The sequence below is a fragment of the Lactuca serriola genome, chromosome 2 (genome assembly GCF_051521515.1).
Source record: "Lactuca serriola cultivar US96UC23 chromosome 2, Lser_US96UC23_V15, whole genome shotgun sequence".
Classification (NCBI taxonomy): domain Eukaryota; kingdom Viridiplantae; phylum Streptophyta; class Magnoliopsida; order Asterales; family Asteraceae; genus Lactuca; species Lactuca serriola.
In genome coordinates this window covers 171,752,925-171,775,763 of record NC_136409.1, presented here as the reverse complement: position 1 = coordinate 171,775,763, position 22,839 = coordinate 171,752,925, and the positions used below count along the sequence as shown (strand labels likewise).

The 22,839-nt window shown below is 32.9% G+C and overlaps 1 protein-coding gene across 6 annotated transcripts; it reads right to left on the bottom strand.

Annotated features, from left to right (window-relative positions):
• Positions 1-9,172: 9,172 nt before the first annotated feature.
• Positions 9,173-20,710, bottom strand: LOC145087403 (uncharacterized). Of its 6 annotated transcripts, XM_079025353.1 has the most exons (5): positions 20,528-20,710; positions 19,935-20,027; positions 19,760-19,850; positions 9,389-9,556; positions 9,173-9,301 (listed from the first exon to the last, which is right to left on the bottom strand). In XM_079025353.1, the coding sequence occupies exons 2-5, from the start codon at positions 19,968-19,970 to the stop codon at positions 9,276-9,278; spliced, it is 321 nt and encodes a 106-aa protein (XP_078881479.1). In that variant the 5' UTR covers positions 19,971-20,027; positions 20,528-20,710; the 3' UTR covers positions 9,173-9,275. The 6 variants fall into 6 exon arrangements, 2 of the variants coding, with proteins under 2 accessions (XP_078881479.1, XP_078881480.1); XM_079025354.1 differs by lacking the exon at positions 19,935-20,027; XR_013700784.1 differs by lacking the exons at positions 9,173-9,301; positions 9,389-9,556 and adding an exon at positions 15,830-15,998.
• Positions 20,711-22,839: the final 2,129 nt, after the last annotated feature.

Genomic DNA, 22,839 nt, shown 5'->3' with positions numbered 1-22,839 from the left:
TACTAGAATATGTTAGATTCTAACATTTTATGCATCAGTCCTTTTGTAATGTCACGGCACAAAAGTCACCAAGACTCGGCCAATGAAATTAAAAAATGCTCTACTGGAGATTGTTACAAGACAATTACATAATCATGAAGTCTCATATTTAAAGTACATTCCTTTGAACATCCTTCTTGCATAAAAGTTTCTAATCTAGACATTGATTATCGATATCCAACTCCCAATATGGAAACATTTCCATATTTGCCATATGACAACTCATTCTAAATAAAATATTATTTATTCATAATAATGTCAATATGGTCTATCCATGACTATACTTATAACTGTCCACAAGCGACCAATGCTTGGCAAACCTTAGATTGTCTTTGACAGTTGTTTAATTATTTTAGTCAAATCCAGTTCTATTCCCTTTTTCCCTCTAAATGCCCTAGGCATTTAGAAAATTTTAGAACGGTTGAATATTACAGTATATGCAATCGATCATATACCCGAAGTGTATGGGATACAATTCATAATGAAAAACGTGATACTTTACCAGTTTCTTACTATAATACCGTCATAATATTTCTATTTGCCATGTTCTCAAAATTCGAACGATAAAGACGGGCTGTCGTAATCATAATTGAACTTTGAGAATGTAAATAATAAATATACGCTTGACTAAATTCAATTAAAATTTCTCGATCTAAGCTTTTAGATTGGAAATGAAGTATAACATTCTCTCCCTTAATTATAGCAAAAACAACTTTTCAACCCCATCAACTTTGCAAAGTGAAACTTTTGTTTTTCTATAATTAATATTGCCAACTTCCAATACTTAAATAATAATCATGGTCACACTAACATGATGATTATATCCATTTCAGCATAACATTTATGCTCCCACTAGCTTTGACACATATTTAGAAACCAGCTAAACTTCTAGAAAACAATACTTATTGACTTCCAAAGTTCATTGTTTCTAATACGATATGTTTCGATAAGCCTTTATCTAAGCTTCTCAAAATCACACACCTTTCCTTAGACAGCTCACATGTGTGTCTAAACTAATTCATAACTTATTTTACTAAGTCCCAAGTGTTCAGACTAATTGCCAACTCTCACAATTTGAACTATGAAGAGGGATGCTGTAATCATAATCGAATTTGAGAATGCAATTTACATAATCGCTATCTTCTTAAAATCTCTCTTAGTGAAAGTGTTTCCTCACAATCATTTTCATGAAGGAGAGAAACCTTATGACACTTAGATTTTTATAGTGTATGTGTTCCTATCCATGTGAATTGCCATAACCATAATCAAAAGATAATGTTTGTGACATATTCAAACTCTTATGGACAGAACTTGTTCACTCTTAATTTCTTGCCATCAAGGGTCCCACCATTGCTTCCAAGTTATCTAGCAGCTTACCTATTCCAGTCAATGTACTTTTATTGAACAAGGTGTTTGCCCTTATGCAACCTATTGAGAACTCATAGAACTCATATGCATAATCACTAAACTGGATTGGCACGAAAATAAAATTTTGTCAACACGATAGGTTACATTCCTCAAGTTGTGTGCTAGTGTTTAATCAGTTTACTTCTTGATTTGTTCTTGAAACTTTTCAATATCATTTAGGCTCCCACTGACTTCTTGACATATTAGATTCTCTTGTCAAGAAGACATTTCTTGACAAACAAATATTCAAGAGTTAGTGTGTCTATATCAAGACAAAAGCTACACGCAATTTGGTACTAGTTGGTCTTTGTCTTATTCAAGACATCACAACATACCAATATGTGCAAGTGTAAGAACATTCATACTTAAGATTATGTCACTCAAGTCACAATCTTGGAGTATGACTCTAAGACTTGATTTTGGAACGAAGTATGACTCATCCTTTTGATTTAACCATTTCAACAATTTCCTATTCCTCTTCTTATCCATACTAGTGCACTATTATGTCCTTAGAGGATCAATTGTGATATTGTTCTTAATCATTGAGATGATCATGAAACCCGATACAAAAGTACTCTCCCTTCTTCTTAGATTGGATAAACTTTTATCTTTCTGCCTAATTGATTCTTCTTATTCGTTCTGCCATTCATTGAAACTTTTCAATGATTCAGAATTATACTTAATCTTGTAAGCATAATCGCATTTACTATTCTTTTAGTAAATTATGATGAATAGTCTTATTGTTATTTGTGGTGGACTTGACTAGTGCACAACATTGTGTTCTAGTCTTTTAGTCCTTCACTTGACTCACATACTTGTGTGATCAAGGAATTAGTCTTAATATCCTAATTTCCATACATCACATGATTCAAATCATATGATTCTAAGCTTCTGTCCAACTGAAACTTGGGCGATGGGAATCTTTACTTACTTAGAGAAATTTGACACTTCCATAAATAACATAACTAAGAGTCACATCCATTTATAGAAATACACAAACATCAATTTTTCACAACAATTTCATTGCAAGGCTATATATAAATAAGACAAATCTAAAAATTTATTTTATTCATAAAAACAGCGGAAAACATGTCCTTACAATGCAAAATCAACTGAAAAACTATGTAATCAAATATTCCTAACAAATCCATCATAACTTTCTAAGCTCAAAATCTGATCTTCGAATCCATGCGATCGTGATCCATTTCTTCGTGATCAGACTCATCTTGCTCTTCATCAAGCTTCCTCTCTTTTCTCTGATCCTGCAAAACATTCAAATGTAATCTTATCACATTATGTATTAAGAACCAATGAATAGGAACTTAATGGAGTTAGATAGTGGATCTTTACCTGAAGTAGAGCCAAACGTCTTGACTCTCCCATCTTTTAGATCTCTCAGGTAGACACAGTAGCTTCATCTCCAATGCCCCTTCTCTTAGCAATAAAAGTAAATTGACTCTTTAGGAACAACGCATGGAACTACTTCAAACTTTGCCTTTCTCTTATGATCAAACTTTTCGACCATGGCATGCCTTTCGTTGCCATTTCCTATGTCTATAGACGTTTGGAAGGCAGATCCACCAATTAACTTTGCTTCTCCAGTGCGCCAAATCATCGTTGTTTCAGCAGCAATAAGCAAATAGGTGAGATCGATGAGGGTCATGTCGTGGTCTATCATATAGTACTGTCTTACGAACTCACTATATGAGTCAGGAAGCGACTGAAGAACCCAGTCAATAGCCAGCTTCTCACAGACAACAACTCCCAACATTCTTAACCTATCAATGTGTGACTTCATCCCTAGAACGTGAGCACACACAGATTTTCCATCTTCATGTTTCATCACCAACAGGGCTTGAGTGAGCTCGAACTTTTCAAGCCTTTGAGCTTGTGGGTTAGGGAGAACAATAGAAGGTGGTGGAGGAAATGAAGCATGGTCTCGTGTTCCTCGATCGAATCGTGGAATATCATCTTCATGTGGAAATCTTGTTCCACGGTATTTGGAAAGACCATAGTTGTCACACTTTGACATCTACAAAACAGGAGAAAATCCAAGTTAGTTGATTGATTGATTCCATAATAAAACACCCAAATGAGATGTTAAGGCTAGGACCCAACACAATACTCTACAACTTGGGAGAGGGATGCCGTAACCCAAATTGTAGAACATTTGAAGGTAAGTGAATGACGATTCACTAACTTTCCACCATGAAAAACGAAAAAGAGATTAAGTTTTAAATGTATTGAAAACTCCTAGATCCTTTGAGATTCTTTGAACTTTTCAATGACATGTTTAAATCTCGATATGCCCCTCGATTTGTGACTGGGATGCCGAGGATCACAAAACAAGGTGTGAATAACCATGCAAACTTACATGGTGCCCCCAATGTTACAGTCACCTATTCGATGTGCTGGTTAACGACACACGCTCCACCGAACTATGACAAACATCGAGTCACCCTTTGCTACCTTTGCTTAGAACCCATTTAGTGTGCCGGTTAACCACACATGCTCCACTAACGTCTTCGTAAGGGTACAAAGTGTAATTTCATGGAATTGCATCAAATTCACTTTTTGCCTAAAGTAACTAAGATTGGGAATTTTTGTAAAAACATTTAGTTACTTTATACTTCATTATACTTTTAATGGAAAGGGTTTGTCCTATCCTACCCGTTCGGCTAAAGACCCTCCACCAATCAAGGAAGCGGTGGGTGAGAGTGGACGCCCATTAAATGACCATTTTATAGACCATAACCTTATACCCCCTTATAGATCGGCTTTGTGAATGAAGCCTACTAACGGTAAGACTAGCAGTTTAAGTTATACATATATAATATTAGACTTTTAATGTTATATATTGTATAAAGGTGTATTTTACACTTTTAAAATACTAGGTGGCTTAATTTAATAAATTACACTTTTAATTAAATATAAACCATATGATTATGGATTTATTAATTCTCATTTAATTATACTTTTAATTAACTTAATAAAACCATAAGGGGTGTGATTTGAACTTTTCATAAAAACTAGGGTTTTAATCAAATTTAAAATTTCTAAATTTTAAAACCTTTTAATTTAAAATTTTAAATATTAAAACTTTGATTTAATAATTATCTAAAAATTAAACAATTAATTTGAATTATCAAATCTTGAAGGATTATCTATTAAATTAAACAATTAATTTAACCTAATCCTTTAAATCCCCTAAAATTCGAAAAATTGGGATAGGATAATACAAAAGATCTTTAATTATCTATTTAAACAATTAAGGGATAATTACAAGATATGCTATTATCCAAATCCCTAAAATTTGGGAATCTTTGATGGGTTTTAGCAATAAGAACATCCTATGTGCTCATACAAACCCTAATGCTTGGATCTAGGTTTCTCTATTGTACATGCAATTCATCCAAGACTATAAACCCTAGATCTAGAATATGATAATCAATATAACATATAAATTAGGGTTTAGATCATACCTTAATTGTTATATAGCAATAACAATCTCAAATCCTTCTTGTATTGACTTTAGAAAGCTTAGAGTCACAAACACCAAGAGCAAGAGGATGAAGAAGAGAAGAGAAGAAGGCTGCCCAAAACGTGTGGAAACCCTAACCAATTAGTTCACCACGTTTTTGGGGCATAAGGGTTCTTTAAATAGTGAGGCTATTAGGGTTATCTAACAAGGAAACCCTAATTTGGATGCTTAGGCCCTAAGCAACCCATGGGCTCCTTCCTTAAAGGCCTTTGGATGATTTCTAATGGGTTTCCCCATAGAATTCGTCCACCCCTTTAATATGGAGTCCATTATCTCAATATTCAACTATCATACAGTTGACAGTTCAAGTCCCTTAAGTTTAATTAATCTATTTTAGCCACAAACTTAATTCTTATTAATTCTTGACTAATATTAATTAAACAATATGATTTTTCCTTTAATATATTATTCTCATAATATATTATTAAATCATATTTAATCCTTTCTCTCCATTATCCATCCTATCAAGTTGCTTTGGTGAAGGCAACCCAAAAGGACCATGCACCATCGGGTCAAATACATACCAAAATAGTTATGTACTTAGACACTAATCCAACAGTCTCCCACTTGGATAAGTCTAATAACTATTCTGCGTATGACTTCAGATCCTGATCTGCAATCGTAGCTTTCTAAAGCCGTTGTCAACTCTGATCTTATCAGATACGCGTGTCCTTAAGATAAGGGATCATATACTCCTCCATTCTAGATATCGTATAGACTGAGACATGGATATAAATCATTCTCTCTGTCTATGTGCTGTTTCCCGAATTCAGATTTATGATGACTGACAACAGACTACAATTGAATACATCAATTTAGTCCCGGCTTGGCCAAGCGCTTAGGTGTCATCACTAAATCATCGAGGAGCCAACAGATATCGCTTTTATCCTACTTTGAATAAAAGGAACGGATAAACTTTGACTCAATGCTCGCTTGCACTCACTCACCGAATCACACACAACAATATATTTTATAACACCAAGTTACTGGTGCGTTTACATATTATCAATGTGCAACCGACTCGCAAGATACAACTCACACATCTCGGTTTCAAGAATATAGCATGTTATCATCTCACCAATCACTCGTGATAAAATCCATGAAGTGATCCAAGTGAGCGTGGGTTTAGTCCAATGCTCAAATCATATTCATAAGCACTCATGAACGTTGCAACAAACATTTGCTTATGTCTAATTCTCTTTAGACAATCCACACACCAATTCACGACAGTCTTTATTCATATCTACTTCCAACATATGAACGATTGTGGCCCGTTTGAATAATTTGATTGTTCTCAACCAATTAAATTATTCAGGAAGTCAAAACATGCAAAGTGAAACACATGAATAATACTAATCCCATATGGCCTCAAACCATTGAGTATAAATAAAACACCTTTTATTTATCACCATATCGATTACTCATTATTTGTCGTTTCAGGTAATCAACTTCTTACTTGAATTATTACTACACTTATCCCATGCTCTTAGCATGCACACAATGTTTACCTATGGTTCTTACTTTGTGAAATAGATCAAATGAACACATTACCAATCATACTCATTTCACAACTCCCAATCCTTTCTACAAGTGAAAGAATATCAAATTCTTTCCACTTATAGAATATGCTAGATTCTAACATTTTATGCAATGATCCTTTCGTAATGTCATAGCACAAAAGTCACAATGACTATTACCAACGAAAATACAAAGTCCTCTATCAGAGATTGTTACAAGACAATTCCATAGATGTGATGTCTTTCACTCAAAGTACATTCCTTTGAACATCCTTTTGCATAAAAGTTTCTAATCTAGAAATTGATTCTCAATATCCAACTCTCAATATGGAAACATTTTCATATTTCCATATGACAATTCATTCTTAATAGAATCTTATCTATTCATAATAATGTCGATATGGTCCATCCAATATCATAATTCCAACTACTCACAAGCGACCAATCCTCGGCGAATTTTGGATTGTCCTTTGATAGTTGTTTAATTATCTTAGTCAAAACTGATTCTTGTCCTTTTCCCTCTAAATGCGCTAGACATTTGGAAAATTTTAGAATGGTCAAATATTATAGCATTTACAATCGATCCTATACCCGAAGCGTATGGGACACGATGCATAATGTCTTACATAAAGATTTGATACTTTATCAATCCTCTGCCATGATATTATGTGCTACATTCTCACAATTCGAAATACGAAGAGGAATGCCGTAATCATAATCGAAATTTAAGAACACACTTTGTATCTTTGACTAAAAATATTAACATTCCACAACCTAAGCATTTAGATTTTAAATGAGGCATAATATTCTCTCCCTTAATTATAGAAAAACAACTATTCAACCCTTACAACTTTGCGAGGTATGACTCTTGTTTTCTATAATTAATATTGCTAACTTGCAATACTTGCCTTAATAATTATACAATCATAACATTTATGCTCCCACTATCATGATGATTATTATAACACTTATGCTCTCACTAGCTTTGACATGTATTCAGAAACCAGCTTAACTTCCAGAAAAACAATACTTATTGAATTTCTTAAGTTGATGTTTCTAATACCTAATACTCTGATAATCCTTTATCTAAGCTTATACACCTTTCCTTTAGATAGCTCATATGTGTGTCTAAACAATTAAGACTAATTGCCAAATCTCACAATTCAAATAATGGAAAGGGATACCGTAACCATAATCGAATTCGAGAATACAATTTCACAATCACTATCCTTTTAAAATCTCTATTAGTGAAAGCATTTCCTCACAGTCATTTTCATGAAGGAGGGAATCTTATGACACTTAGATTTTAATGGTGTATGTGTTCTTATCTATGTGAATTTGTCAAAAACAAAGTTTACGACAAATTCAAACTCATATGGATCGAACTTTCTTAATCTTGATTTCTTGCCTTATGGTAACACGGCTGCCCACCATGTCTTCCAAGTAGTTAAGCAGCTCACCCTTTCCTATCAATGTACTTTTCATTGATCAAGGTCCTTGCCTTTTATTCATTCAATGAGAACTCATAGGACTCATATGCATAATTAACTCGATTGGAACGGCACAGAAACAAGATAATGTCAACACGATAGGTTGTAAACCTCTACTCGTGTGCTAGTGATGATCGATAAGGTTTATTCTTGAGTTGTTCTTGAAACCTTTCAAGACCATTAAGACTCCCACTGACTCCTTGACATATAAGATTCTCTTGTCAATAAAAATTTCTTGACAAACAAATATTCAAGATTTAGTGTAGCCTTTATCAAAGACAAAACCTTTCATAAAATTGGTCCTAGTTGGTCTTTGTCTTATCCAAGACATCACAACTTTCAAATTTCAAATGTGCGAGAATAGGAAAGCCTTGTTCCAAATTCTACATTTGATGAATGTTATAAACCTTCTTAAGACTTGTCACTCAATATTACAATCTTAACTCTAAGACTTGTTTTGGAATGAAGTATGATTGACTTCTTGATTTAACCATTTCTTCAATTCTTGATTCCTCTTCTTATACATACACTTGTACTAAGACTTATTTAGAGGATCAATTGAAATATGGTTCTTAATCATTAAGACATATCATAAAGTATAAAAGGTACTCTCCCTTCTTCTTAGAATAGAGAAACTTTTATCTTTCTGCCTACTTGATTCTTTTATTCGCTCTGCTATTGATTTAAACCTTTTTCAATCAATTTCAGAATTACACTTAATCTTATAAGTATAATCATATTTACTAATCCTTTAGTAAATCATGACGAATATCTTTGTTACCCTTGTGGTGGACTTGATCAACACACAACTTTGTGTACTCGATCTCTTAGTCCTTCACTTGACACTTTGTCAACGAATTAGTCTAATTTCCAAATATGAAATTTCTCATTCATCGTGCAACCAAGTTGCATGATTCCAAGTTTCTATCCAATTTAAACTTGGGCGATGAGAAACTCTCCCTATTTGGTAAATTCTTGACATTTCCACTATTAACATAATTAAGAATCTTATCCATTCGTTGTAGAAATATGCAAACATCAATTTTTCATAACGACTTCATTGCAAGGAAATAAGTAAATAAATAAATGAGTCAAACCAAAATTTATTTTATTCATAAAAGCAGCAGAAAATATTTGTCCTTACAAAGCAAAATCAACTGAAAAACTATGTAGTCAAATATTCCTAACAATTCTATCAAACTTTCTAAGCTCAAAATCTAATCTTCAAGTCCATGCGATCGAGATCCATTTCTTTGTGATTAGACTCATCTTGCTTTTCCATCAAGCTTTCTCTCTTTTCACTGATCCTACAAAACATTCAAATGTAATCTCATCGCATTATGTATTAAGAATCAACGAATAGGAACTTAATGGAGTTAGATAGTGGACTTTACCTAAAGCACAGCCATACTCTTTGACTCTCCCATCTTCTGGACTCTTCAGGCTCTTAGGGCAGACTTGTATCCAATGCCCTTTCTCTTGGCAGCAAACGCAGGTCGGTTCTCCTAGAACGTCCTCGAAATCATGGTTGGTTGACTTTCCTAAAAAATATGCTCCATTGCCTTGCCAAATCATTTATGATTCAACAGCAATGAGCATGTAAGTTAAGTCAATAAGGCTTACATCATGATCCATCATATGATACTTTCTTTTGAACTCATTATATGATTCAGGGAGTGACTGCAGAACCCGGTCCACAACCAACTTATCAGGGAATGACGCACCCAACATTATCAACCTATCGATGTGTGATTTCATTCCTAGAACGTGGGCACACACAGGTTTACCATCTTCATGTTTCATTTCCAATAGGGCTTTAGTGACATTGAACCTTTCAAATCTTCGATCTTGTGGGTTAGGGAGAATAAATGGATTTATTAAACATCTTTTAATTATACACCTTAATTAATTAATAAAACCATAAGGGTGTGATTTGAACTTTTCAAAACAATACTAGGGTTTTAGAATTTAACATTCCTAAATTAAACTTTTAATCAACTTTTAAATTCCAAAACTTGAGGGCAAGTTTTGAAACATTTCAAAACATTAGGGTTTAGAATTTAAATATACATCAAAATTAAACTTTTAATCAAAATTTAAATTCCAAAACTTGAGGGCAAGTTTTGAAACCTTTTTCAAAACATTAGGGTTTCAACTATTTAAATTTCAAAACAAAAACTTTTGAGTTCAAATTTAAACTATAAAACCTAAAGGGGAAAATTGAAACTTTTCATAACACAAGGATCAAATAACAAATAATATAAATTAAACAATTTATTTTATCATTATCTATATTTGACCTAATTTCAATTTCTTGCAAAGTAAGTTACCTAATTAATACAAATAATCAAACTTTATCATATAAGGAAGTTATTATCTAATCAATTGGTAATTATCTTTTGTTTAATCAAGGATATACTCATAAATATGTGTAAAATTGGATTTTAATGACCTAAAACAGATAAGGCATGTATCCATGAGAAAAACAGCAAGAAATTCCGAAATCCCCTCTTTCTGACGCTCGAACTCGCCGAGTACCACACTGGACTCGCCGAGTTGAGGCCTACTCGTCAAGTACACTGTGGTACTCGCCGAGTTCATCAGGCAGGTTGGCCAAAAAACGATTTTGCAACTTGAACAAACATACAAGACATCAATACAATAGAAACCAATCAAGGCTCTGATACCACTGATGGGTTTTGGCAATAAGAACATCCTATGTGCTCATACAAACCCTAATGCTTGGATCTAGGTTTCTCTATTGTACATGCAATTCATCCAAGACTATAAACCCTAGATCTAGAATATGATAATCAATATAACATATAAATTAGGGTTTAGATCGTACCTTGATTTTTATGTAGCAATAACAATCTCAAATCCTTCTTGTATTGACTTTAGAAAGCTTAGAGTCACAAATGTCACTCCTCTAATGGTTCACAAACACCAAGAGCAAGAGGATGAAGAAGAGAAGAGAAGAAGGCTGCCCAAAACATGTGGAAACCCTAACCAATTAGTTCACCACGTTTTGGGGGCATAAGGGTTCTTTAAATAGTGAGGCTATTAGGGTTATCTAACAAGGAAACCCTAATTTGGATGCTTAGGCCCTAAGCAACCCATGGGCTCCTTCCTTAAAGGCATTTGGACGATTTCTAATGGGTTTCCCCATAGAATTCGTCCACCCCTTTAATATGGAGTCCATTATCTCAATATTCAACTATCATACAATTGACAGTTCAAGTCCTTTAAGTTTAATTAATCTCTTTTAGCCACAAACTTAATTCTTATTAATTCTTGACTAATATTAGTTAAACAATATGATTTTTCCTTTAATATATTATTCTCATAATATATTAATAAATCATATTTAATCCTTTCTCTCCATTATCCATCCTATCAAGTTGCTTTGGTGAAGGCAACCCAAAAGGACCATGCACCATCGGGTCAAGTACATACCAAAATAATTATGGACTTAGACACTAATCCAACAATCTTATCATGGGCACAAGGCGAATTTCGAAATCCAAGGGTTAGACAACCCTAATTTCGAAATCTTGGTGGCTAAGGAAAAGGGTTTAGGAAACCTTAATACAATTCGAAAACAAGGGTTTTGTAACCCTAATTTCGAAAATCCAAGCCCTGGGGTTTATTAGCCATAAACCCTAATTAGTCAAATTCATACATTTGTATTAAATCTAATTGAAAACAAAAACCAATGTCTCTGATACCACTGATGGGTTTTATACAAACAATCCTATGTGTGCATGCAACCCTAGATACGGATCTATGTTTTCACTATTAGTCATAAAACATTATGAACACAAAAAGAAACCTAGCATGCATCTACTATTTTTGAAATTGACATAGGAGGATAGAATACATACCTTTTGTTGTTATATAGTAATAAAAACTAATTCCTTGAGTTTCCTTAGCTCTTGAAAGCAAGTACCACAAGTGTAGTACCTCTAATGGCTCACAAACACACTTTGAGTGAGAGGATGAATATGAGAGAGAGGAAGAAGGTACTAAGCTCCAAAATTCGGCCCTAGTAGGGTTTTTCCAAGGGGTGGTCAAATTCGAGTGCCCTAGAGTGCTATTTATACTTGAGGTAGCTAGGGTTTCAAGGTGGAAACCTTAATCCCTTAGCTTAGGGCCTAAGCAAGTCCATGGAATCCTTCCCTTAAGCCCTTGGACGAAAACTCCTAGATCCATCTAGGATTTTAGTTCAAGCCTTAATAAAGGTGATCCAATATCCCAAAGTCTCAACTATCAAATAATTACAAAATAGCCTATGTACTTTTAATTAATTCCTTTAATACCGAAATTAATTCCTAATTAATTTCTGATTAAATACTAATTAATAATATGATTCCAAATTAATATATTCCTCATATAGTATATTAACAAATCATACTTATGCCCCAATTTATTATTCTTACCAATAAACCAGCCTCTCTCCTCAACAATCATCCTGTCTAGTCACCAGTGTGAAGGCAACCCAAAAGGACCTTGCTCACAATCGGGCCAAGTACATACCAAAATGGTTATGGACTTAGACACTAATCCAACAGCAAGGAGGCGAGAGATCAAGATGGAGATCCAACACAAGGGAGCAGTAGCAGGCTCTCGTTCAGTCACAACCAACAACGAAGCGGTTCAAGCTCGCTGATTTGCAATATGGGGGACAGAGGGGCCACACTTGTGGGAAATGCGGCGAGGTTATTGATGGTGCTTTTCGATATTCTTATAGGTGCCAGAAATATGCCAGGGAGGGCCACATTGCTAGGGAATGTCGTCAGCAGGCCCCACCGCCGAGCACTAGGATTTGTTATCACTGTGAGAAGGTTAGCCATGTGAAGGTTAGTTGTTCCTTGCTCGCTACAAGACTGGCGCATGCTCCATCAACAGCTACATTGAGGATCATAGATGGACGCCACGGTAGGGCGGAGCCCCCGAGAGCTTGGGGTCGTGCTTTCCAGCTTACAGCTGAGGAGGACATGGCGGCGCAAAACGTCGTTACTAGTATGTTTTCATTTATTATTCTGTAAGTTATTTTACAGTATTCTTATGTTTAGGATCCTACTGGGTACCTTCTTAGTGAACTCCTTGCCTTTTCTTGTGCTTTTTGACTCCGGTGCGAGTCTGTCTTTTTTGTATTAGTCTTTCAATATGACGTTTGATATGACTATTGGAGAGTTGAAGTGTCCGTTGCAGATTTCTATCGACAACAAACATGAGGTTTCTACATCAAGCATTTATCGGGGTTGTGTTATGGAGATTTTTGGAGTGTCTTACCCAATTGGTCTGATCCCTATCCCCATGGGGGATGTATGCGTGATAGTAGGGATGGACTGGTTGAGCAAGTTTGGTGTGATGATTGATTGTGAGGGTCAGTGGGTGGTAGTTCGAACCCTAAGTAGGGGAGAACTGATTATTTATGGAGAGGGTACCAGGGTTGGATCAACCTTTTCTTCTGCAACTAGGGAACGACAGTATCTTCAGCATGGGTGTATGGGTTATCTTGCGTATGTGGTTGAAACTCGGTCCGAGAAGCTGGTTTCGGTTTTGGATGTGTCGGTAGTCAGGGAGTTTACAGATGTGTTCCGGGAGGAATTGCTCGGTGTGCCTCCTGAGAGGTAGGTTGAGTTTAGGATTGATTTGGTCCCGGTGCGGCCCTGATTGCCAAGACATTGTACCAATTAGTGCCACCATATATCCAGGAGTTGTCCTATTATCTTCAAGAGCTGTTGGGCAAACAATTTATTAGAACGAGTAGTTCGCCTTGGGGAGCATCGATCTTGTTTGTGAAGAAGAAGGACATGTCTCGTCGCATGTGTATTGCTTATTGGGAGTTGAATAAGTTGACGGTTAAGAACTGTTACCCACTTCCGCAGATTGATGATCTCTTCGACCAGCTGTAGGGTGCATCTTGGTTCTCCAATATCGATTTGAGGTCGGGGTATCATCAGATAAGGGTTGAGAGGAGGACGTGGAGAAGACTGCATTTCGGAATCGTTATGGTCATTACGAGTTCGTGGTGAATCCGTTTGGACTCACCAATGCACAAGCATCATTTATGGACTTGATGAATCAAGTGTGCAAGCCGATGCTCGATCGATCAATCATTGTTTTTATTTATGATATCATGGTCTGTTCCTAGACCAGGGAGCAACATGAGGAGTATCTACGAGATCTACTGGGAGTTTTGAGGCAGAAATGGATGTATACCAAGTTCTCGAAGTGTAAGTTTTAATTACGGGAGGTCCAGTTCTTAGGTCACCTCGTTAACCAGAACGGGATTCTGGTCGACGAGGCCAAAATTGAAGTCGTTATACAGTGTGAGGTTCTAAAGTCTCCTTCGGAGATCATGAGTTTTCTAGGATTAGTAGGATATTATCATAGATTCATTCAGGATTTCTACAAGGTTGTTGTACCCTTCACTCGTCTAACGAGGAAAGGCATGGATTTTCGATGGGGCCTTGAGCAGCAGGCTGCATTCCAGACTCCGAGGCACAAGTTACGTGAGGCCCCAGTGTTGAACCTCCCTAAGGGTGTTGAGGACTTTGTTGTATATTATGATGTATCCATCACCGGCCTAGGGGTAGTTTATATGAAGCAAGGGAGAGTTATTGCTTATGCTTCTCGACAGCTGAAGCCGTAATAGGTGCGATATCCTACGCATGATCTGGAGTTGGGGGCAGTGGTGTTTGCCATCAAGATTTGGTGACATTATCTATATAGGGTCCGATATACCATCTATACAGATCATAAGAGTTTGAGATATCTCATGGATCAACCAAATCTAAACATGAGACAACATAGGCGGCTTGACATGGTCAAAGATTATGACTGCGAGATTCTGTATTACCCAGGGAAAGCGAATGTGGTCGCGCTTTGAACTGCAAGTTGTATAGTTCTTCTATTGGGAGTCTATGTATGAGAATTTCGATTGATTTGCCGCTTTTGGACTTGATTAGGGAGGCTCGGACTGAGGGAGTCAAGAAGGAGAATTAGAAACATGAACAAATCAGGGGCGAGATTGACAAGTTTTCTACCGCTTTTGGATATATCCTTTGGCACTAACACCATTTATACCAATGTTTTGACATGTTTAACATAAAGCTATATTAACTTAACATATAAAACATAATTGTACATGTTTATTAATTTCTTTCTCATTTTGTCTTATTTCCCCAAGTTCAGACATATTGCAAATTTTACTCCTATTATTGAACTTTATGCTTCAAGGTTCTTATGGTATTTAGTTATAAATGGATTTTACATATTGTTTCCTTCTCTATATAATTAGTACTTAATTCCCATATTGTCCCGCTTTCTTGCCTAATAATAGTGTATTTTGTGTTTTTTTTATCACACTAGGTGTAAGACCCGTGTATTACACGAGTTGATTTAAAAAAAAATAAACATTAAATTAAAATGTAAACATAAAATATTTTTTAATATACAATTTTAAAATAAGAAAAGAAAAATGTATTTATTGCAATTTAATATCATATATATATGACATTTAATATTTTACATATATATAAGTATATGACTTTTATTTTAAAATTAAAACAAATCAAAAATTGACAAGTGGATAATATTTATTTCAAAAATACCACAAAATGACAAGTGTCAAAACTCATGAGAGATTGAAATGTGGCAAAAAAAACATTCATTTATTAAATTAAAGAGGATTATTTCTAAACACTTATTTCTTTTCAAGAGTTTGATTCTAATGCCTACTTTAGCTTGTTTGGCATGAGAGGTTTTATTTTCCATCATAATTTCACAAGTTAACCATTTTATATATGATAGATCTCCACATTTAATAATATGAAACAAAGACCGAGGCACTTCAAAATATTTCCACAAGTTCAAACATCATGTCTAAATATTACACCAAGCTATTAATATAGTTTTTGGGATGCTGAAGTCAACATCATATTACGTATATGAATTCGAGTCAACAAACTTCACTTTTTTCCTTTCAACGTTATTCTGCATGTTTTGTGTTTTAAAGAACAAAAAAACAATAACAAAGTATTATGTGTTATGAATCTCAAATTTTGCTTGAGTTCAAGATTATAATTTCTTAGATTATCCTTGGTACAAAAGAAAGCAATAAAAAGCAGTAAAACAAATCAAGGAATTTACGTGGTTCTGTCGATTGGACATACATATGGAGGACCGAAGAAATATTCTATTATCAAACTATTTAAAAGAGATTACATTAGAATCTTTAACTACAAATATTTATAATTGTAAAACCCTAGCAACCGTAGGGACCAACCCATATTTGGAAATATGGAATAACTAAACATGTCCATACCACGAGGGTGAAGCCCTATGCATCGTCCATGACATAAGTGTTTGTCGTATACGACTTATGGTCTAATGGCGCTAAGCCGACTCTAAACACTTATAACGCCAATATATGATGTCGGGTTTTCTTCACTTTCTATCAAGTCCAAATTATTCATTTTAGTAATCAAATTTCAAGTCACACAATAATAATTTCAGAATCCGGTTTTATATAAGCCTAGACAACAGAGTCCATATTGCAAAATTTGGAAAATACTTTGCACACATTTATTAAAATATCCAACTTCTTATTGACAACGTAACACTACTTTTCTAACGGTTGTTTCCTTTTATATATCAACTTTGTTAAAACAATACTCTAGCGTCCGACCACACATCAATAAAATTACGTGAAAATCAACTAATACAATTTAGGGATGAGCATCGGAATCGGGTATCCGCTTTTGGAACCGGAACTGTCTCGGAACTGCCGGTTTTGGAACCAGAACTGCCTTAAGCGGTTCCGGTTCCGATTCTTGTTTTTTCGGAACCGCTACCCGCAGGGTACCCGTCGAAACCGGTTATATATATATATATATATATATATATATATATATATATATATATATATATATATATATATATATATATATGTGTGTGTGTGTGTGTGTGTGTTACTTAGACCGGTTTAGAATATATATTGGTCCGATTTTGTCCGTCTTTTGTCCGAAGTGACTTGATTTGGATCGAACTAAATGACAGTTTTATCGACAAAAGTTAAAAAAAAAATAAAAAATTAATGTAACCAGGTTATCCGCTCCCGGAACTGGAACCGCCGGTTCTGGGACTAGTTCCAAACATTTCAGAACTGCCTAGGGCGCGGTTCCGGGACTGGTTCCAAACATTTTAGAACTGCCTAGGGCGGTTCCGGTTCCGGTTCTAACTTTCTAGGAACCACCGGTTTCGGTTCCGATTCCGGTTCTCGCTAAATGAGACGGATACCCGCCTATGCTCATCCCTAATACAATCCAACTTTTTTAATTTAAAACCATTTTTGCTTATTCTACTGAAATTCTGCCACCAAACCTTAGATTCAGGGCCGGTCTCACTTATCTTAGGCCCAATGAAAAAAAAAAACACTTAGAATAGTTTTATATAAAAAAAATCGTAAATATACTAATTTGACTTACAATAAAAAAGTCAATCGCAACAATGAGAATTTAACCCATGTCATATGTTATTTGTATTAGAAGAAAGTATTAAAAAACCAAACTATCTATAGAAGTTTTGTTTAAAAATTGAAACATTAAAATGAAAAATAGAACTAGAAGGAATCGAACTAAGGAGGTGTGGCTTCCAAAATAAAGAGTGTCCACTAGCAAGAAGCCAAGAACTCATCTAAATAATATTTACATAAAATCCTCCTATTAAAATTATATAGATATGCACTTTACCCACAAAAAAACAATTCAAAAATACAGAAGACGGGTTTTAAATAGGGGTATACAAGCATGTCTCCAGTAATCGGCCTAACCACTTGCACTAAGCTGATTTTGTTTAAATTAGCAAATACTTTCATATATATTATAAAATTACTAGGTTAATATTATGATTTTTAAACCTTATTTTTTTCGGGGCCTTGGAACACTTTGAGCATCCTTACTATTTCAGAATCTCCATGCTTAATAAAAACCTCCCTTAAATGTCACATGTCCTTCTTATACACAAGAACCTGGCCACGTGTCATTCTCTCCAGCTTTTTAACAAATTTTTCCAGCCAATTTTCAATATCAATATCAAGAAACAAGAAATCTGTCACGATTCCTAAAATTTAGTAGCCTTTTTTGATAAGTTTCCTTGTATTCTTGCATTCATTCATTAATTCCTGCATTGGATTTGAAATTCAAATAGTGCTGAAGATTTAAAATCAATTAAAATGAATTAGATTTTGATATCGAACATGCTTAATTTGAAATTCAATTAATTATCTTTTTCCATATATATATGCTGCATAATAGGAGACGAAATCGATTATCTTTGAATAAACTTAATATTTTCACTTATAAATATCATATACCTAATATACTTTCCAACCTTTGCCGTCTGTCTTAATTCTAAAGCCTCTTAAACCCTAAAAGAGTCTGCATTGCAGGTAATTGATCCCGATTTTTTTTTTTTGGCAAATATGATAAATTGTTTATTGTTAGTTTAATTTTTTATGTTTATGTTAATATATTCTTCTCCTATTTCTTTCTTCTCTGTTAAAAACTATTGATTTTCTTTGCTAAACACTATTCATCATCTTCACAAATTTGCAGAAAAAAAAAAATATTTTTTTTTTCGAACTTTTTTTTAACAGAAAAAAATACCATATTAAATTCCTTTTTTAAAAGTTATTTTCTGAAAAGTATGTCTACAAAATTGGAGTATATTTCAAACTAAAAATTCATAATTTTGCAGAATAATAAACCATATTGTTAACTTTTTCGATCTGTCTTTTTAAGAGAACATAAAATCTATCTAATAGGGCAACCTACTTTTTAACAGCAATGGTCTGCTATTGAGTTCCTTCGATAAAACTATTTATTAACTTTACAATTTTGTTGAAAATTAAACTATATTGTTTATTTTAACTAAAATACGATTATGCCCTACTTTTGCATATGTATATATTTGTAATCTTTTACTTTTATGTTTATGTGTTAAAAACTATTGAGTTTCTTCGGTAAAGAGTAATGATTATCTTTACAATTTTACAGAAAAATAAAATATATTGATTTTTACTAAAGGACGATTATGTCATTTCGTGCAGGAAAAACAACTAACATAGTTTATGCATACTATAAAAGGATGAATATGCCCTTTTTTTCGAAATGTTTTTTTGATAAGGATCAATATGCCCTTTTACTTTTCTGTTTATCTTTTGCATATGTATATGTTTGAATCTTTTACTTTTCTGTTTATGTGTTATACTAACCGATATTTTAACATAAATTATCTACTATTGATTATCTTCACAATTTTTTTTTATATAAAAAATAAAGTTACCCAGTTTATTTTTACTAAATGACGATTTTGCCCTTATGTGCAGGAAAAACAATTGATATTGTTTCTTAATACTATTAAAATGATTAATATACCCTTTTATTATATTATTATATTATATTTGATATATACTAATAAAAATTAGGGCAACCTACTACAATTATTAATGCTATTTTAAATTTATATCAAATTTTTCTTAAAGAATGTTTTCAACGATTCTATATCACGTATTTGGGAGGAGGTTGGGTGTGGATTGAACTTATCAAATGTAATACTTGTGTTAAATTCAAGCAATGTCAAGATATTAAGGCCTATTTTGTTCATTTCAAACCTCTTCAAAAAAAAATTATAGTAAATAATAAAAACATTTGTAGTACATAATGGTATTGTTTGGGTTGAGGTTGTTAAATTACCTGTATACGCGTGGACACCTTCAACTTTGTACAAGGTTGATTTAACATGTGGATACCCTCTGTCTGTTTGTATATTATGATGAAGATTATCCTGCAGGTATAAGTAGAATATGCATAAGAACAAAGTGTATGGAAAAATTGTAAAACCAAAGTCGAAGTTGATGGGGAGATTTACATGGAAATGTATTGGAAGTTTCAAATTGGATTCCATCAAATTGCATCCAAATGATTAGGAAATAAGTGTTGGTAGTTTTGATTCTGAACATGTCTTCTCATGTTCAAGATGAGAGGAGGGTTAGATTTTATTTTAAACATGATCAAATTAAAGCTACAAAACAAAATTTTAATCAAAACGATTCTAATATTAGTGATTAACAACTTCATTCAAATCCTCCAGAAATTTGCGCAAAATATTGATGTCAGTATGTTGCATAGTGTTAATCAGAATCAATACTTAATAGATTACCGACTAATTCATAAAAATAAAGACAATCCGTATCTGATATCAAACAAAAAGACGTATATCATCTGTAATCACATCAGAACCTTATCCTTATCCACCTTAAAATGGGATTACAATAGCGGGAACTTTGAAATCCGAAAATGGAATTACACTAGCGGGAACTAAAAATTTTCAGCAAGTTAGTCGGGATTATTTTTCCACATACATAAACAAGTCTTATGATTAAAGGATTGAATAATGAGAACTTATTACTCCCGATTTCAAGCAAATTGCTTCTTCATAAAAAAAAAACCTTAATATTTTACCTGTTGAAATCGCATACTTAGAAGGCTTTCATCGGTTCAATATTAGCAAAAATTTCACCGATTTCATTATTTAACCACAGCAAATCGATCATTTGAAAACCATTTTTATTCGGAATCTGCACAACTTCCTCAGTCGTCTCAAGGTATCTTCCTTTTCTATATTCTTTTTTACATCGTTTGTTATCCCGTGTTTTGGTTGATACCAAGAAAATATTTTGTATTTACACCCTCTACTTTAATATAATAGTAACTGATTAATCCTAATTTCGCATATAACAAAAATGGTTTGTTTGTTTCTTTAATTCATTGTAAAGAATTAACGTAATAAATGTTATATGTGTAAAATGATTTAGTCGTCATCATATTTTAAAATAAAACATCTAAAAATTGTTAGAACTCAATCTAAATAACCCCCTCTATATTTATTTAATATTTCGTGTTTTCGTCCGGTACTTTTCTCAAATTAAAATAAGAAAAAAATTGTTCCATTAATACGTGTCTTTTGCAAACGTATGTTTTACATTTTCCATATAAAAGAAGATTAAATAAAATATTAAAATACAGAAGTCTAGGGAAACATGCGTGAGTTTAGGAATAAAAAAAACTAACACAATTTATTTGAGATATTTTTCAATCTAAACTACGTTATTTTGAAACATTTTATATTTAACATTAGATTAGATTTAATATAACTTTTATTTAGTAATCTAACTTTTTTATTGGTTGTTTTTTTAATTAGATTTTTTTTTTGCAAACCACTTGGTCCGGAAATGGGCATTATAACCATATTTACTATTCGTTTAACCGGTACATAATTTCGACCCGTTATTATCTTTATCCTATAAAGACTCTTTAACCTGTTCCCGACCCGATTTATTTGCTATTTCATTATTAATCAATTTATGTATTCAAGTTTATACAGATTACATGACCTACTAATTGTCTTTAATTTGAAATTATTAATTTTCTTTTTAACCCTATTCTATTATTGTCATTACATACCAAACAAGGACATGAATGCAACCTGGAAAAAAAACAGAAAGTTATATTTGGATAACAGAAAATCCAAAAAACAACATACCATATCATCGTTTCTTCGTACACCAACTGCACATGTTATTCATTGTCTCTAATCCGGTAATTTTTCTAATTTTTGTGCAATGATTATATGTTTTATTTATTTATTTTAAATATTTTATTAATTATTATTTCAAAAACAAATTAGAAAATATAATTAACTTTATATCAAAAAATATGTCTTTAAATTGTTTTTTACTATTTTACAGGTTCAAATAATACTACACAATCTACAATAGCTAAAGAGAGGAGAAAAATCAGAAAACTATATTTGGATAATAGAAAATCCAAAATATTACCTACCATATCAACCCATCAAAATTCATCTATTACACATGTTTCTTACATGTCGAATAACGGTATTTATATTTGTTTATTTTTAATTTTATTTTTTAATATAAAAATTATATAAAATTTGCATAACTCTTTAATTTTTAGTTTTTTTAATTAATATTATTTCTATTGTTAGTAATATTTTTTTCTCATTATATAACAAATGTCTACACTCATGGCCATAGATTAATATCTACAGATAACTATACAAATGTTAGCTTACACAAGGAAAATATAAACCAGTCAAATCAATTGTATACCAATATACAATTATTAATCCATTGGCTGTGTGTTTTGCAATGACAATTAATAAGAGCCAAGGACAGTGTTTATCGAAGGTTGGTTTGTTTCTCAAGGAGTCTGTTTTCACACATGGTCAATTGTATGTTGCTTTATCTAGAGTTCAAAGCAGAGAATGATTAAAATTGTTAATTTTAGATAATGATGGTCGACTAACAAATAAAACATCTAATGTTGTGTATAAAGAAGTTTTTAGAAATTTGTAAATTAAAATATCTACAATTTTATTATTTATATAAATTTGAGTATTTGTTTTACTTATATTTAATTTTCATTTTATAATATTATAATTTTTTGCATATCTACAAATAAAGATTCCAAATTGCATATTCAAACAACTATCAATTCGTAATTTCAACCAATAATTATGTTATCATAATATTGCAAAACATATAAACATTTTAATTACTAAATATTTAATTATTAATTCTCAATAAATAAGTTTCATTTTAATTAAAAAATGTTTTTAATTTTAACCCGTGGTGCCCACGGATTATAACCTAGTTAACAATATATATCTACTCATATACTTTTATATATTTTTTTTATTGATTTATAGCTACATTAAGACCTCAAGATAAATTTGTTTTTAATTTAGCTTT

Excerpts from the sequence above, each read along its gene's own strand:
- LOC145087403 (XM_079025353.1), bottom strand. The coding sequence starts at position 19,970 with ATGGAATCCAATTTGAAACTTCCAATACATTTCCAT. Across the intron at positions 9,557-19,759 it reads AGGTGTCCACGCGTATACAG|GCAATGGAGCATATTTTTTA; the intron begins GTAATTTAACAA and ends TGATTTGGCAAG. Across the intron at positions 9,302-9,388 it reads AGAGTATGGCTGTGCTTTAG|GATCAGTGAAAAGAGAGAAA; the intron begins GTAAAGTCCACT and ends AATGTTTTGTAG.